Raw genomic sequence first — 18,227 nt, 5'->3', positions numbered from 1 at the left:
AGAATTGACAAAGACATCAGGGAGAGCAGAAATGATGGAGCTGATTAGGAAAATAGAGAAGTTTTACAAGGCAATTTTGAGAGCCTCTACAGCTTATTGACTTTAGGTTTAGAGTAGAATCATGAAGTTTTAGTGGTATTTTTTCTTTAAAAACACTCAGAAGCACGTTGCAAGCTAAAAGAAAAGCTGTTGAATTAACAGTATTGGGAAGGGTGCAGTTGTTTTTGATGAGGAAAATAGAGTAAATGGTGACCTATGTTTTGTAAACTGGGAGGAGGGCAGATAAAGAGGAGGGGAACAAAGGGAGAAAGCAGATTCAGAGGATTTGAAGTCTTCATTAAGAGGGAAAACTGAGAAAAAGTTGCTACAATAGGAGATTGGATAATTGGCAGTTGGGATGTTGCACTCTAGTGATGCAATCACTGATCACTGTCATCCCGTTGCTCATCAATTTGCTAGAGCGGGCACTAATAACGTCTCCATTGTGAGACCCGTTGTTACTGTTTTTGGTATATCAAATACACCACGGGTAGATTGCCAGGCTCTGCTGTGCGGGCGGGATACTCTTGACTGTGCTATCGCTCCAGCCCCAGCATATTTCTACTTGTATTAATTGAGATAATATACTATTTATATTTATATAATATCTTTATATATCTTTATCTTTAGCCTTCTTCCTTCAGGAGAAACTGGCAATCTCCTGAGAGTTTCCTGCCCACATGGGACAGCCTTGCAAGCTTCCTATGGTGTATTCATATGCAAAATCCAGTAACAAGCTGGATCTCATTCCCCTGACCCTGAAGAGCCCCAACTGCAACATCGCTAGGAGGGCTGAGTCGAGATGGACTTCTAAGATCTCAGGGAAAGGACAAAATGAGACGTTACTGAGCCTGCCCGAGAAATCAGTGATTAACGGGATTTCGTGATTCGTGAATATACTATTTACCATAAAGATAATATACTAATTATCACAAAAACTTGCATTTTGAAGATCAGCATATGCAATAGGTTATTCTGAAGATAAGGTCTGGGCTGTGTTCCACAGAACAAATCTTATATTGGGGTGCAGGTCACAGGTCCAGGAGGTGAAGCCTTCAAGAACCCTATACCATAGGTCTTCTATGTGGATGCTAATGAGGCTCTAAAATTTTCCCACAATAACAAGCCGGTGCAAATAGCACTGGTGCAGGCTTGAGAGACTCAGGAGAAGCAATCATCAGAACCAGAGATCTGAAAGGGGACAAGAGGACTGACCCCACCTCCTAACCATGGGTCAGAGGGTGTGTGTGTGTGTGTGTGTGTGTGTGTGTGTGTGTGTGCTCGCGGGCGCGCATGTTGCATGTGTGTGTGTGCGTGTGTGTGTTTGTGTGTGTAAATGCACCTCCTTCCCAGGGGGAAATGAAGGGGCTGGCTTTGCAGGGGACATCAGGCTGCAGGTAAGTACAGGAAAAGCACATGTTAGGAGTGCCGTTGATGAGGAAAACAAAGAATTCCAGAATGTGGAATTACACAGAAGAATGGAATTCCAGAGGGCTCAGAGGACACAGGGGACAGAGGACATTAGAACAGAACCTCAGAGGGCAACAGGAGACACAGCCTGGCTAGCCAATAATAAGTGATACTTGTAAGGCACAAATGATGTGGATGGCTGGAAGTTTCCAATGAACCCGGGAAGAATTATCTATCACATTATACGTTCCCTTCCCTCTTCCTTTGATTTTTTTTCCTCCCTCCGCCTTGTATAATTCTCCTTTCCTGAAGCAACAGAAGAGAGCAAGGAGCTTCGACTCAATCTTGTCACCCTCCTGCTCAATTCACGGGCACTAGCTCTGCGGGCCGCTCCGGGAGCCCCGCCCCCAGGGCGGAGTGGGCGGGGCGAGCGGGAGTGGGCGTGTCCCGGCGCCGCGATGACGTCAGGACGCTGCCGCTGACGCCAGAGGACATCCGGCGGGGCTCCGCGTTCCCGGAAGCGGCGGTGTCCGCCTCCCCGGGGGTCTTAGTAGCGCCGTCCCCGCGGGCGCGCGCCTGGACGTGGGCCTGCTGCCGCCGCGGGGCTCCCCGCGCGGGTGAGCGGGGTCGGGTGTCCGGCGGGCGGGGGGCCGTGGCGGCTGCTCGGGGCCGCGTGGCGCCTCCGCCGAGTCTCCTCTGGCCGCCCTCTGGCCCCCGCGGTGCAGGCGGGGCGTCCGGCTGGGGGGCGCGGGGCTGGCCGGCCCCCTCCCGGGCTCAGGAGACGCCCCCTAAGTACCCCCCAAACAGACCGGGGGGAGAAAAAGGAAAGATGAGAGCCCGAGGCGCCCCCGCCCCATCCCCTGTCCAGACGGGACGGACACACCTGGGCGCCCCCAAGGGTCCCCGCACCGCACACCGCCCCGCCCCAGGGGCGCGGGGGGCGCGGGACGCCCCTGCCTGGCTGACCCCACGTGCGGCAGGGGCAGCCTCCCGGCGGCCTGCGAGGGTCTGGAGGGGTGTGGCAGTGTCCCGTGGCCCCGGGGACGGGGCTGCCCCTTGTTGGAACCCCTGGCCTCGGTAGCCTTGGACACGCACTGCGCGCCCCCGGCCCGCGCGTGGCTCCGAGGGGTCGGGGGAGATGCGGGGTGGGAGAGCGGGGGCCCTGCTCAGAAGGGGCGGTGGGGCCATCGCTCCTGCCCAGGGGCCACACCCCGCGACATTATTTATTTTTTAGTAAGGAATTTCTGCGAATTGACTTGGGAGAGTCCCGCACGGGAAAGTTTTAAGTGTTTAAAGACCCAAGAATCTCGAGATTGTTGCGCAGCTTGCGGCGTGTGGGGAGTGTCTGGTGTCTTCGGATGGGATCAAAGGCTTGTACAATTGTGTGTGTGTGTGCAAAATGATCTGCAAAGTGATGAAAGTGTGTGTGTGTGTGTGTGTGCAAAATGGTCTGCAAAGTGATGAAAGCCCATTTCAGAGTCTTGATTCTTTCATATACAAAAGGTGTACTCCTAAAAAAGTTAATTTGAACCCGGTTAAATGCTCACTTCAGCGAGAAGGGCGACTTTCAGAGCCAGAGCAACTATGAATAATGGGGTGTATTTCCAGAGACTAGTTGGGCTCGGGCATTCAGTGTGCTGTACTTCAAATCTTGCCCGTGGCCAGTTGGTTCTGCTTTAGAACATAAAATACTGGGCCAATACTTTTTGATGATTGCATGTTACTATAGGTCTAATATATTTTTAAACTTGTTTTTAAAGAATCCTTACCTTTACAGTAACTTGTTTCTTAGTAGCAAAAGAAGACAGCTTTCAGGATAAAGGTTTTTTTTTTTTTTTTTATATTTTGAGCCACACTTAGCTTAGAAGTGGTCAGGGCTTACTCCTGGCTCTGTACTCGGGGATCACTCCTGTCCCAGTTCAGGGGATAATGGGGTGCTGGGGATCCAACCCAGCTCTGTCCATACAAGGTAAACACCCAACCCACTGTGCTGTCCCTCCAGCCAGATAAAACTTTTTAATGTTTGCACTTAGTAGAATTGTTTAGTAGTGCCAATGAGTCTTATTTTGAAAGTCTGCTTAGTATACATAATGTGTGCTTGCTTAATATTTCATAAAAGTTAAAATATGCTTAACTGTCGCAGTGTCTGGGCAAACTTTAATAAGCATGAAGACATTTCATTCTACGGTGCTTGGTTGTTGTTTTTTTCTTTTAAAGAGTAGCAGCAACCAGGCAATTGTGTATTTCTCTGTTCTTTTAGGCAGGAAGAGGGGGGACAATGCCTAAAAAAAAGACGGGCGCCCGGAAGAAGGCAGAGAACCGCCGGGAACGCGAAAAGCAACTGAGAGCATCGAGAGGCACCATAGATTTAGCTAAACACCCCTGCAATGCTTCAATGGTAAATCTTTTTACGTGCATTGATAGTCCAGCAGCCACACAATAACCATTTGAAGTAGGCACATACAAAGTCAGTGAATCCATGTTGCCACGGAGAGTTTTCTGAATTTGAAATCAACATGCAATATTTTTGCTAAGTCTCAGCAGCAGGGTTGGTGACTTTTGTGGGTGGCATCCAGCATGCATCCATGCAGAGTGAGCACTGGGCATGGGGTGGGCGCCCAGCAGGTGTTCGTACAGAGAATGAACACTGGAGGCGGGGCTAGCGCCTAGCACGCATCCGTTCAGAGAATGAGCGCTGGACTCGGGGGTGATGCCCTGCACTCATGTGTATGGAGAGTGAGTGCTGGACGCGGGGCTAATGTCCAGCACACATCCATACAGTGAGTGCTGGACACGGGGCTAAGCCCAGCATGCATCTGTACAATCGGTGAGCCTTGGACACCGGTGGGGGCCCAGAGCTGCTTTCTGCACAGCTTCAGTTAGGACGAGGGTGAGCCAGGCAGGGGTGGGGGTGAGGGTCAGTTGGCAGAGGACTGTGATCCTCCTGCAGCCTCTGAGAGCTCAGCTTTGGGAGGCGGGGCTTTCCCGGGCAGAGGAAGGAGGTGGCCTGGCCAGCCACAGTGATGTTCACCAAGATACTTTTAGAATGCAGTTTGTTGCGCCTAGAAAAATAACTGTTTGTTTTTACATTCTGCAGGAATGTGATAAGTGTCAGAGGTAAATATTTTTTATTCTTACCTGCTCCCTTTTCTCTCTGCATGCAGTAGTATTGAGTCCCGACCATATATACCAGCTATTGACTGCTTTACATTTCTGTTTTTCAAGGCGGCAGAAGAACAGAGCGTTCTGCTATTTTTGTAATTCTGTCCAGAAGTTACCAATTTGTGCACAGTGTGGTGAGTACGTGATGGCTGTGGACTGATGCCTTTTATCAAACGTTTCTTCAGCAGTTAGTCATTTGGAGCCTGTGGGTTCATCATTATTGCTTATAATCGTGTTATGCTTTGCCATGAATAATAGTCCCTTGACTTCTCAGGCAGCTTTCTGAAAATTGATGAAGTTCCAAGTTAGATGTAGGTTGCCAACTCATTGTAAACAATCAAAAGATTAGATTTTAGAGTAACGTAGGTGTCCTTGAATTTTTTTTTTTTCTTTTTTGGGTCACACCCAGCAATGCACTGGGGTCACTCCTGGCTCAGCACTCAGGAACCACCCCTGGTGGTGCTCAGGGGACCATATGGGATGCTGGGAATCGAACCCAGGTTGGCCACGTGCAAGGCAAACGCCCTACCCGCTGTGCTATTGCTCCAGCCCTGGTGTGCTTGAATTTTTAATTAAACCACCTTACATTTGTTGGTATCTGTTTGCTTACTCTGCTGCATTTTGATTCCTGCTCATATTGTTTTTAGGATCTGAGAGCAGAAGGGTGATGCATTTCTCAGTTCTCACATACCAGTTTTGTCATTAGTTGTTTCCTGTTTGGGCTTGGCAGTAGGATTCTTGATTTCCCTTGTCTGTCTTCCCAAGTAATTGGAATAGAGTTACTAAAGCCACGTGCCCTGTTCCCAGGCACAAGTACAAGCATTTATCGGAGTAAAATAGATGACAGTTCATTGGAACAGTAAGGTTGGTGCTTCCTAAGTAGTCCTCCCAGAACACTTGAAGTTAGAGCTCTTAAATCAGCACCCGTGTCTGGGAAATCCTGCGTGGCAGGTTCCTGTTGCATATGTTAAAGTCTCTGAAGACCCTACTGAAGAAACCGATCATACTCTTGGCCGTTCTCTCCCTTCAGTGTTTATTTGAACATGCATCATTTTGATTATGAAGAATAGTTTCAGATGGAGCACAGCTGGGACATGCTCGTGTAAAGGTGTTTGTGCATCACAGCTTGCAGAAAGTTAGGATTGTTGCGGCCAGGTCCGTGAGTATTTCTAGTACAGTTCTGGTTTTCAAAGAAGAGATAGTTGAGTTCTCCAGGAGACTCAGAAGAGGACCCTGGCCCACTCTCTCTGCTCCTCTGTCCTCAGTGGAGGCAGAACGCAGCTGGGCATCCACTGCCTCTTGTTTTCGTTTCTCTTCACTTTTGCTGTTGGCTCAGGTAACTGAGAGAGTGGAAAATTGAGAATCTACAGTTTCTTGATGTTCCGTTTTATGGAGTCTGAGATAAGTGATTAAGGTGTCACCATTAATCCTGACACAGTTTGTGATAGAGAATTTTCCAACAGCACTTTAGGTTGGAAATTTGCTGCTCGATCACAATTTATGGACTGTATTAGGATTTTTAGTTGAGTCATTTTATTCCTGTTTTTGTGCGGGAGCATTGTTCTCACATTCTTTTGGGAGAGCATTTACCTAGGGCTTATGTTTATAATTTTTTACATAGGTTTAGATTTTCAAAACAGACCGGATTAGTTGTATGTTCATTTACTTGGCTTGGTTTAGGATGAGATGCTGGGTGAATAACTCAGAACAGATTTGTCTTTTCTGTGACTTATAAAATATGAAATTCATTTTCCAGCATAGTTTTTTAAAACATTATTAATTCAACTAAAGGTTCACAAGTTTTTAAACAACTACAGTAATTGTTATGTTGTGGAGCATAATTTGCAATTTCTACTTCTAATATGAACATGAGTTAGCATATAAATTCTTCGTGCAATGCATCTTTACAGATTTGTTAATATATTTCTAATTTAAAAGTTCAGTCTCTGGTTATCACATATATATAAATGTCATATTTTGTTATGTAAAGGATAAATAAAGCTTATTTCTCTCCACTTTTAAATATATCCATATGATAACCTATCTATAAAGAGGTTAGCTAGTATTTGCACAGACAGCTAAGTTTTGAAGAATGCAGATTTAGGGTAACAGACTGTACTAACTTTTGACTTCCCTGAAACTTTACCTCTTTAACTAGAAACCTTGCTATTAAAAACATTTCACACGTATTTTGTATTTACGCAAATATCATGCTGTAATTGTTTACAACATTTTGTGCCATATTATGATAATGAAGCAAGCTAGGGTTAAATCTTAAGAGAAAAGATTCTTGCAGCACTGTCCCTTACTCTGAGTCTGTAACTTGGCATCCTCCGTCTATAGGAAAATCCCAGGGAGTGGCCTCACGCAGCTGAAGTCCATGTCGCACAGGGTCAGCTGTCCAACTCTGCAAACTAACGTGGCAAACCTCTTTTTCTAGGGAAGACGAAGTGCATGATGAAGTCCTCAGACTGCGTCATAAAGCACGCTGGTGTCCACAGCACTGGCCTGGCCATGGTGGTAAGCTTGCTCTTCCTGTTGGACGCATCGCTCCATGGGGAAAGGAAGGCTGTTGGACTAGTGGTTACTTTTTTTTCTTACTGGCCGTGCCTTATCCCTTGGTTCTGTCAGTCTGGAGTCATCTGGGTTGTCTGTGTGATGTATGTTGTTGTAATGGATGCATGTATGTTGACAACTTCTATGACGCGTATAATTTTCCTTAATTTTCGTTTGGGTTTGGCTGCTTCCTTCTCTCTTACTGGTAAAGGTACAAAGAGTGTAAACTTCTAGACTGTTGATCCAAACAAAAATCTTTCTTGCTTATGGTACTTTCTAAATACATCTTAGTGATTGGGCTTTATAAAATATCATTTACTTTATAGAGTATCATTGAAGTGATTTTAGTACCATGTCAAATATACTGAAAGTCCTGCTAGGCAAGATTTAGGTTTAAACAGCCACATTCCAAAAAACCCTAGGGTACATAGGTTTTTAAAACTCCACATTTTAAAAACGCACACGTACTTAGACACGTATTTAGACAGTTTATTAAATGTAGAAAATTTTTAAAGGACATTCTAAATAATGAAAATGTGTTGTTGCACTTTTGCTCTCATTTTCTCTAATTTTCTAAAACTACTTTCCAGTTTTACTGGATTTTGATATGTGCAGGTCCAGATTTCAGCTCCTAAGGAAAAGTGTATGTACAGTACTCTACAGGAACATCCACTCTTCTATCATGAGGCATTTACATATTTTTTGTGTGTGTATCTTATGGTGTGTGTGTGTGTGTGTGTATGTGTGTGCGCATGTGCAGATGCTTTACCCCATATACCATTTCCCAGCCCCTCAGCGGTCTCTCTCTCTATAGAGAAAACCTTGCAGTAGCATCTCGCAGCATTAGCTAGAAATCCCCCAGGGTGATTTTTCTGGCCACCTTCTCTTTGCCCTGCTCCTCCGTTTTGTGCCTTCAGTGGAGGACCCCGGCAGGAGTCTGCAGAGGGGAGGGGGCAGACTGGGTGCTTACTCCCAGCTCATCCCTGCTGGCTTCTGGATTGGACAAGGAATGGCCACACAGTTCTTGGCCAGGATGTCCCTTTCCTTCTAACCAGGTGGCTTCTCTCGGCCCTTGGGACGTTCCAGAAACTCACCCTCTCCCTTCTTGAATCATTTCCCCATCCGTTTTTGCAAGCTCCTGCCTCTGCTTTTTCAGTGATCTCAAGCTCCCCTGCGCTATTAGTCCGGCTGAGTGTCGTTGAGGTCCTGTGCAGACAGACTTGAGGATTTGCTGTTACACTGATAATCTTAAAGAGCTCTGGGTGGTGGAGTGCTGACGTCTGAAGACTTGACCGTGGAGTGTCGAGCGCGGGGACAGCCTCTCTGGGACAGAGACTTAGTCTCGGTATTCCTCATCTGCAAAGGGGAGACCCTCAGTTCACATTGCCTTAAGCTCTTTCCTGTTGTCACTGGTTTTGGGATGTGACTGTGTTACTGAAAGGTGCAGTGCTTGTGTCGTCCATGGCATCACAGTCTACCCTGTTGTGTCATTCCCTGGTTTCCTTTGTTGGCAGGGTAGGGGTGGGGTGGGGTGGGAGGCCTCCAGAGCAGAGCTCAGGGGCTGCTGCCAGCAAGACTTGGCTCTTCCATGTGGCTCTGATGGCTCAGAGCTGAGGCCCTTTGATGTGCTGCTCGGCCCAGCGGTGCCAGTGCCACTGGTTACACCTGGCAGTGCTCAGAAGGCTTCGGTTTCCGGGGATCAGACGCTTGGCCGAGGAGGCCCGGCATATGCCAGACACATGCTCTTTAAGCTATCTCCCTGGCCCAGATTTTCTTTCTCATAAAGAATTACAATAACGATTTAAAGCATAATTTGCCTTGAAAGGAAAAAAGATGCTCTTAGAAGTTTATTATTTCTCTCAGTTATTCTAAAAAGAGCTGTGTTTTATAAGCTTCACAGCCAAGAGGGAATTTTCTTAAGCCAGTATAACTAGTATATAAAAAAACAAACAAACCAATTTTAGCCCAAGTTTCTCTCGCGTGCAGGAACTTTCCAATTCATAGAGTCCTACTTGCTTATTTTTGTGTTTTGTTACTTTTGCCAGTGAAATCAGGTCAGTGAAAACTTTGATGTCCAGATCCTGCAGATTTCTCCCACCTGTGTTTTTCCAATGTATTTTACTGTTTCAGGTCTAATCTCATAAGTCTTTGATCCGCTTTGAATTAATTTTTTGTATGGTGTGAGATACAGATCCAGTTTCCTTTTTTTTTTTTTGTACCAGTGGTTATTCAGTTTTTGTAGCACCATTTAATGACGAGATTTTTTCCTTGCTTCGCTTCATACAATCCAGCTACTTCCATCCGTCTGTTTATCTGAGGATTTCTCACTGTGTTCTCAATACTGGTACATTGGTCTGTCATCCTGGTCTTTAGTACTGTGTTGTTGGATTGCTATAGAGTATATTTTACGTTCAGGGAGTATGATACTTCCCAACTTCTTTTTCTTTTTTTTAGGATGACTTTGGCCATTCGTGGGCCATTATGCTTCTATACTAATTTTAGTAGTGTTCTAATTCTTTGAAAAATTGGGATTTTGATGGGAATCGCATTAAGTCTATATAGTGCATAATACTTCAGATAAAGGACTATTATTCAAAGTCTATAAAACATACAAAGCTCAGCAACAAAAAAATAAATAACTCCATCAAAAATAGAAGAGATGAATAGATACTTTCACAAAGAAGACGGGGGCTGGAACCATAGTACAACAGGCCTTAGTAATTTGCCTTGCATTCGACTGACTCATTTTCGGTCCCCAGCATTCCATATGGTTCCCTGAGCCATACCAGGAGTCATTTCTGAGCACAGAGCCAAGAGTAACCCCTGAACACACCAGATATGGCCCCAAAACTAAGAAGAAATAGACACCAAAAAAACTTATTACAGTGGGGTGGGTAGGGTGCAGGCCTTGTACGTGGCCAACCTGGGTTCAAACTCAACCCCCTACATGGTCCCGAGTCCAGCCTGGAGTGAGTCCCGAGTGCAGAGCCAGGAGGAAGCCCTGAGCATTGGGTCTGTGGTCCCGAAACCAGAAGGCTCGTTATCACTTATGTCGTGGAAGCATGACTCAGAATGACGAGGAATCACTCCACACTAGTGAGAATGGGATGTTCAAAAAAACTGAAAACAACTAACCTTGGTTGGGGATGTGGTACAGAGGGAACTTGCTTTCCCTCCTGGGTGGAATGTCATGTGGCTCAACCTCTGGAAAATAACTCGGACACTTCTCAAAACTGTAAGAAGGAAGTCTCCATTTTGACCTTGTGATCTGACCCTAGATATCTACCCTCCAAACACGGAAACATTAATTTGCAAAGATTTATATACACCTATATTCATCGCAGCTCTGAGTACAATAGCCAGGGCATGGAGGCAGTCCAGATGCCCAGCAGCAACTGAGCGGATAAAGATGTGAGATGCGAACAGTGGAAGGCTGTGCCATCGCTGGAAGAAAGAGAGTCATGCGTTACTCTGTGGAACTTGAGTGGAATTTGTGGGCGTTGCCAAAAATACTGGCACCCAAAAATAAGAAAGAGGCAGAAGGACAAATACACTCAGTAGTGGCATATTAAAAAACCGGATTCACTTGCTTCCACTACCCAAAATTGCCGCCATGCCCCAGCTGGACTCGACCATCTGGGACAGACGTCACCAAGATTTAGCACTGTAGCACTGTCGTCCCGTTGTTCATTGATCTGCTTGAGCGGGCACCAGTAATGTCCCCATTGTGAGACTTGTTACTGTTTTTGGCATATCGAATAACGCCTCGGTAGCTTGCCAGGCTCTGCCATGTGGGCGGGATACTCCTGGTAACTTGTCGGGCTTTCTGCGAGGGACAAAGGAATGAATCTGGGTCGACCGCGTGCAAGGCAAATGCCCTAGCCGCTGCGCTATCGCTCCAATTCAAGATATAATCTGCTGAAAATTTGGGAATGTGGATTTTATGACTGAAATCTCCAGGCTTTCTCGGGGTGGGGATGGGTTTCTTCCCCTCAGCCTCCTTGTACTTCCGGAATCCACATCCCAAAGCTGCACCCACTCCCGCCTTGCATTTCCGATGCCTCAAACAATCACGATGACCTCTTCATACCTGTCTAACAGGCCGTAATGCACAAAAGGAGGGAGTGAAAGAAGGAAAGTGCCTGCCATAGAGGCAGGCTGTGTGTGTGTGTGTGTGTGTGTGTGTGTGTGTGTGTGTGTGTGTGTGTGTGTGTGGTGGGGGGATGGTGGGAGGGAGATGGCTCCTTGGTGGTGGGAAATGTACACTGGTGGAAGGATGGGTGTTGGGTCATTGAATGACTGAAACCCAATCACGAACAGCTTTGTAATAGTCTCTCTCACAGATATTCAATAAAAGATTTAAAATACCCAGGGCATCAGATCAGCCCATAATACATGAAGATGCTTGAATACCAACCTCAGAGTGCCAGGCTTCGGGGTGGGGGAGGGTCTGCAGAACCTGGTGGTGCTAAGGGACCTGCGGGGAAGCTGCCAATTCACAGATGCTTGGAGGGTTGGAGGGAAGGGATGAGGTGGGGGTCACATCATTGCCGTCAGTACCAGCAACTTAAACACCATCGTGACCCTGTTACCTAAGCTGTTTTTTAAAGAACTCAGTTGACTTTCTGAAATTGCCGCAGACGTGAATTGTCTCTGTGGACTTGAGACCCACTTGGGGTCGGACCCAGTTGGATGGTGGTGTTTTATGTTCCTTGGTTGACGTGAGTGATTCATCTTAGAGCAAGTCTGGGGTCTCCCTCGCTGCTTTTCCTTTGTACCCAAGCTCTCGGGAGCATGAAAACAGCGGTGGGAGGAAGTTCTCTTGATTGTTCCGGGAACTTTCTCCGACTTTGCCAAGTTTTCCCACCCCTGTCTGGGCCGGTGCAGCGCCTGGGAGAACCTTGTCGCTCACCGTGTGTCCCGCGGAAGGCTGCCGCAGGCCAGTGCCAGTGACAGACGGTCTTTCTGCTGCTCCGCAGGGCGCCATCTGTGACTTCTGCGAAGCCTGGGTGTGCCATGGGCGCAAGTGCCTGAGCACCCACGCGTGCGCGTGCCCGCTGACCGACGCCGAGTGCGTGGAGTGCGAGCGCCGGGTCTGGGACCACGGTGAGTGCGGGGACGGGCAGGCCGGCCCTGCCGCCTGCTTCACTCGTGGCTGTTGGCAAAGGGATGGGTACCAGGGGTGGTCATTGATGCTGGGATTGTCACCTAAATTGTAGGGAGGGGAGTGGGCAGGGGGCAGATGTCTTAGCACTGGCTTATTCCCTTAGCTGAGGGGCCAAACGCTAATGGGACTTCGCTTTTCTCTGGCTTATTTTGGCAATTTTCACCTTAGCCTTTTTCAGAGCAAAAATTGCTTTGTGGTTCGTTTCGGGTGTGCGTCTGGAATAACTTGGTCTCCCCCCAACCCTTTTCCCAGAGTTTCATAGGTAGGACTTGGAAAATTCAAGTTGATCACGTTTGCTTTTTTTTTTTTTTTACCATTAGGAGGCAGAATATTCAGCTGTTCTTTTTGCCATAACTTTCTCTGTGAAGATGATCAGTTTGAGCATCAAGCCAGCTGCCAGGTTTTAGAGGCGGAAACATTTAAATGTAAGTTCTTGGATGTTCCTCATACACCAGATTTTCTTTTTTTCAATACTGCGTTAAACTTAATGAGCAAGGAAGCTTAGTTTTTCATGAAGCCTCACAGAGATGGATTTAACACAATGTTTTCTCTTTTCAGAAATAGATTTACAATACATGTTCCCCCACCTGTTTAATTTCCCAGCAGGGAGCAAGGATACTAGGGGCGTTTTGGTTGGGCCACATTTATCCCTCGATCCCACACACCTGTCTCCACCCCACACACCCAACACACACCCTCCACCCCACTCACCTCCTTCCATCCCACACCCCTCTCTCCCTCCCGCCCACATTCCTCCCTCCACCCCTCACACCAGCAGTCACCCGTGGAGAAAAGTGTGTTTCTTCTCCTAGAAGGTTAAACTTGTATTTGTACAACCACACTTCTTGCAGATTCTAAAAATAATTTTTAGTTTCCTAGTTTAAGACTGAGAAATTGTTTTCTTTTTAAAATATAACTTGGAGTAATTGAGATATTATTGGAATAATTTTTGTGTACTTATATATACCTGGCAGTAAGTACTTCATTTGTTTCAACTTTGATTATTGGCACTTGTGACAGATAATACAAATTTAACTGAATTACTCGTTTTGTAAGAAAGCAGGTTGGTTGGATAGGAACAATAATATGTACATAATTAAGAACATCATCTTCCAAGTTAAAAAAATGATTTGCCCATTCGCATTGGAAAGGCTCCCCATGAACCAGGCAAACTTAAATAGACGAAGAATCCCCGAACTAGAAATATATGGTCAGATTCTAAATCTGAAGTAAGAAACAAGTTTGTTTTATTTTCATTTTGAGCTTTTCTAAACCCTCTAAGTGCATCACAAGTTCATAGTGTATAATCTCACTTCATCAGGGCATCACGTAGGTTGTTTCCTCCTTATCTCTGCTGCATACTCTTCCTCTCTGCGTTCTAGCACATGATTTTTTCTCTTCTCTTTGAGGTTCTGTGACTTACAGTTCTGTTCATGATAGGGTTTCATGCACGTGATCTTCCAGCCCTACACCCTCTGCTTCTTTCCATCTGTGCCTCAGGGTTGACCTCCTCTCCCACCCCCACCCCCCAGCCCCTGACTTTGGGAAACGCAGTTTTGTAAACAGTTCTGAGGTCTGGCATGTGGTTTTGAAATATAATTGCACTTACCTTCAGGTTTTTCTTAGCTGTACTTAATGGCCAATATTGGCTGAACTTTCCTACGTGAACTTTATTTTCTCTCAAATAATCATTTTCTATCAAAATGGCCTATTTTCTGCCCGAAGAATGCCGGTTGTCGGCTCCAGCAGAGATGATTGTATGTTGATGGAGACATTCTTTTTGAAATGTAACCATCGTGTAATTAAGGCACGGCCTGCTCTAACTGAGGACACCGAGAAAAAGGGATGTTTTACCATTTCAGATTTCTAAGTAGAATTGGCGAAGTTGGCCATCCCGAGGTCTGGGGACGACGGGGGGCGTGGGGGAGTGATTGGCCCTGGATGGCCGAGAAGGCTGTCTGTGTGCGCGTAAGAGATTCCTTCCTTCCGGCCTGGGAGCCCGGTGCGTTTCCGTACCTCTGGGTTAGACCGTGAGAGGGTCAGAATCGACCCGAGTGTGATCCTTTCCCCTCCAAGTTTGACCCTGGACACTGTGCGCTTCCCCCCACAGGTGTCTCCTGCAACCGGCTGGGCCAGCACTCCTGTCTCCGTTGTAAGGTACCCTCTCCTGTGTGTGTGTGTTTCTCCCTCTGGTCTCTAACCCCAGACTGCCACCATTTCTTGGACGGTTTGTCACTATTGTTAATCTGTGAGGAATCTTCTAAGACACATAAGATATGCCCTGAGAGATTGTGGAATCAAGTGGAGGAAAGTTGGCGACTTTGCGAAGGCATCCAGCGGGGCTGGCTTGAAGTGGCCACCAGGGCTTGATTCCTGTGTCTTTGCTAAGTGCTCTTGTTTTGTTTGGTCGACTGGTTTGCTTTTGGTGTCTGGTTTTGAACTCAGGACATACACTCTACTGTGGAGCTCCCTCGTTTCTATGCCTTACGTGTTTGGGAACATTCTGGCTGAAATGGCAGGGCTATATTTTCATTAACTTCCAGAAGCTCTTGCTTTTAGGAGATTGTGGATAAGGCGAAGGCTTTCAGAAGGTTTATTTCCTTGGGTCTCCTCCAGAGTTTTGGTTTGTCAAAAGTCATAAAGCCGACGCGGGTGATTAACTTGCCCTCAGACTTTTCTCTGGCTCTGACACTCCTAACACACCTCTGGTTCTCATGCTCCCATTTCTGTCTCCTCTGTTTCTCTCCCAGCGGGGCTCCAGTTTTGCCCAGAGGCTGAGGTAATGCTGCCTCGTCTGCCTTCCGCTACTCATCCTCCACCCTTGCTCCCTCTGCTGTGCTGCCATTCTCCCTCAGAGCTCAGATAAGACTTCTGTCTCCCACAAAACCTTCCCCGACGCCCGCCTTTGCTTCCGTGCTTCTCTGCAGCCCCTGCGCGTGGTCTTCTGTCTCCTGACTGTCCCCCCCGCTGTGCCTTGTGACTGCTTCCCCACTCCTCTCTTGTCATTCATGCCCCTGAGGAGAGTTGGCACTGTGCCACCTGGGACTTTGTGAGCACTCAGCTTCGTGGATGAGTGACATCCCTGCACCTTCTGCCCCGTGCCTCTGGTCACAGGGATCTCGGCAGGGAGCACTCCTTTCAGTGAGCCCCAGAGGGTGACCACAGACGCTGACCTTGGCCCTGACACAGTCTTCAGACTCATTTGTTTAAGGACATCCTTGTATTTTTTTTTTTAACCATGTACTAAGTTGCTGTTTTCTGCCTCTGTCTCCAGGCATGTTTCTGTGATGATCATACAAGGAGTAAGGTCTTCAAGCAAGAGAAGGGCAAACAGCCTCCCTGCCCCAAGTGTGGACATGAGACCCAGGAGACGAAGGACCTGAGCATGTCCAGTAAGGCCCCCCCTCCCCCGCCCAGCACCCTCGCAGGCGCCGGCTCTTCAGCCTCCGCTTGTGGTTGGGTCTTTTCCATCTTTGTAAATACCAGTGTGTTCTTTTAAGTGGATAGAATTGGAAAATAACTGTGCAGTTTCTCAGTTTTACCTTAAGAAGTAGGCCGGCATTCTACTGAATTATTCGGCATTTGTCTCAGTTCATGACACAGTGAATATTCAAATCAGAGACCAGAAAAAGCACTATTTCTGTTTTGCTGCGGCTTCTCGTTAAATAATTGAGTAGCTGTAAATCCTTCGTATTTAAGGTCTGGTAAGTTGGCGTTTGTTCTGGGCCCGTCGTAGGGGAACAGTATTTGAGTAGCTGAGCTCGTTGTGGGGTAGACTGTGGAAACATTACCAAGGCTTGCTGCCAGTTTGCAGCTCACAATTTTATTAAGAAGAATTTGATTCTTCACCGGTCGGGTTGGAACCATTAACTCTGAATTTGTAATACTTAATATCCTTCATAATAATTCACAATCTAGCAAGTGAGATTTTGCTGCTTTTTTTTGCTCTGGGTATTGCTAGTCAGACTAAGAAGAAATACAGCTAATCCAATGGTTTTAGGCATTTCCTTGTTTGTGGCCAACCCCGGTTCAGTTCTCCGCACCCTGTACGGTTCCCCTGAGCAACGGCAGTAGTGGTCCCTGAGCACCACTGGGTGTTGCCCCTATGTCCCCCAAAATTAGGAAATGAAAGGCTTTGTTTTCTAGGACATCTGAATTTTTAAATCACTATCTTAAGAAAAATGGAGTGACACGAATTCAAGTATTAGATGATTTATGAGGTTTGAAATCATCTTTTAGTTCACCAGATGCTATTAGTTTTATCATGTCTTACGTAGCTTAATTTTGGAGAGTGCCGTTTTCTTTCTTCGTTTCCCAACATTTTTCTCGTATGATGTCAATGTCACCATCATCTCTACCCTTTGCTGTGTGGTGTGTGTGTGTGTACACCCTGGGGTAGGATGAAACTGCTTGCTGTGTCCGGGTTCAATACGTAACTTCTTTCCAGTTATGTATTAAGTGAGGACACTGGGAACGTGCCTGCGTTTTTCATTTCGGAGTAAGAAACAGTCCACTGTTGAGGTGAGAAAGGAGAGAACCCGAACTAAGAAGGTGCCGTGCTCTTCTCTGTCCTCTGCAGCCCGCTCCCTGAAGTTCGGTAGGCAGGCCGGCGGGGAGGACGGAGATGGAGCTGCTGGCTATGATGCCTACTGGAAGAACCTCTCCCCCGAGAAGTATGGTGATGCCAGCTACCAGGACGAGGAGGAGGAGGAGGACGAGGACGAGGCAGAGGATGATGAAGAGGAAGAAGATGAAGGGGCCAAGGACTCCGATGCCGAGTCATCTGATTTGTTTACGAGTTTGAACCTAGGAAGGACCTATGCCAGTGGCTATGCGCACTATGAGGGCCACGAGGATTAGCAGAGCTGTGTGCCCTCCGCCCCCGTCCCCGAGGAGGAGCTGGCGTGCTGTGCTGGTGACGCGTGCAGGTGCTCAGAAGCACTGTCACTGGCCGTGTGCCACGCTAGTTGCTTTTATGAGGCATGGAGCAGGGCATAGGATTTTTTTTTTTATAGGATCTGATAATCAGGCATAAGGAAATGAGTTTTAAATATAAGATGTTTAATTAAGCTGAGCAATGGGAGCATTGTGGATTGGATTTTTACCCACTTCAGTAGTCTAGTAAGTTTCGCCAGTTAGATGTGTGCACAGGATAAAGGAATAGGATGGTAATACATTTGTTTGAAATGAAATGGCTATTACGAAATCTGCTTATTAAATTCACTTTGTCTGATTTTGTAAAATGTCATGGGTAAAATGAATTACTGTATTTTTTTTTCTTGTATATCCACAGGAAAAAAGTCAAAAGTTAAATTCTAAATTTTTGTTATTTGTGTTACCTCAAGTAGACCAGGATGTGTATGTTTCGGCAGTCCGCTCACCCCTCTCGCCTCTCACTGTGTGTCTTTCCTAGTACTTGTTAACGCCTAACACAGAGGTGACTGCTCAGCCATTTCTCAGTGACAAAGAATCAGAAATAGTGTTACTACACAAATGCTTTACCTAGGAAATCTCATTTCTTTGTTTTTTTTTGAATAAATCTAGTATTTCACTTAATATGTTTCTGATCTTTTAATTTCTTATTCTCAACTTTTAAAACGTGTTGGAAAACATGCCTGTGTTTCTTTTGCCCCTGCTTCACTCTTTGTCTAATGTGAGAGAGACCAACGGTGTGGGGAGTGAGGTCAGATGCTCGATGTTGCCAGAGCCCGTCTTCCGTGGTAGGTGAGAATGGAGGATTGATGGCACTGGTGTCCATTGGTACAATGACTGGAGGGTGGTGTTGGGGGGGCAAGAATGTATTATCGAACTGACTGGAATTTGAGAAATACAAGAAGGGGTCGCAGGAGGGTAAGTAAGCTATTGCTAAACCACCGTTATTCTTTAGAAATGT

The 18,227-nt window shown here is 46.6% G+C and overlaps 1 protein-coding gene across 1 annotated transcript; it reads left to right on the top strand.

Annotated features, from left to right (window-relative positions):
* Nucleotides 1-1,935: 1,935 nt before the first annotated feature.
* ZNF330 (zinc finger protein 330) lies at nt 1,936-17,921 on the top strand. Its single transcript, XM_004606266.2, has 10 exons — nt 1,936-2,066; nt 3,710-3,847; nt 4,547-4,566; nt 4,675-4,745; nt 7,052-7,131; nt 12,147-12,273; nt 12,655-12,759; nt 14,445-14,491; nt 15,609-15,726; nt 16,914-17,921. Exons 2-10 carry the CDS (start codon nt 3,728-3,730, stop codon nt 17,192-17,194), a joined length of 969 nt encoding a protein of 322 aa, XP_004606323.1. The 5' UTR covers nt 1,936-2,066; nt 3,710-3,727; the 3' UTR covers nt 17,195-17,921.
* The last annotated feature ends 306 nt before the right edge of the window (nt 17,922-18,227 follow it).

This window comes from Sorex araneus, chromosome 7, assembly GCF_027595985.1.
Source record: "Sorex araneus isolate mSorAra2 chromosome 7, mSorAra2.pri, whole genome shotgun sequence".
In the NCBI taxonomy this organism is placed as follows: domain Eukaryota; kingdom Metazoa; phylum Chordata; class Mammalia; order Eulipotyphla; family Soricidae; genus Sorex; species Sorex araneus.
Note: the sequence above shows the minus strand (reverse complement) of the source record. Positions and strands in the feature narration are given on the sequence as shown.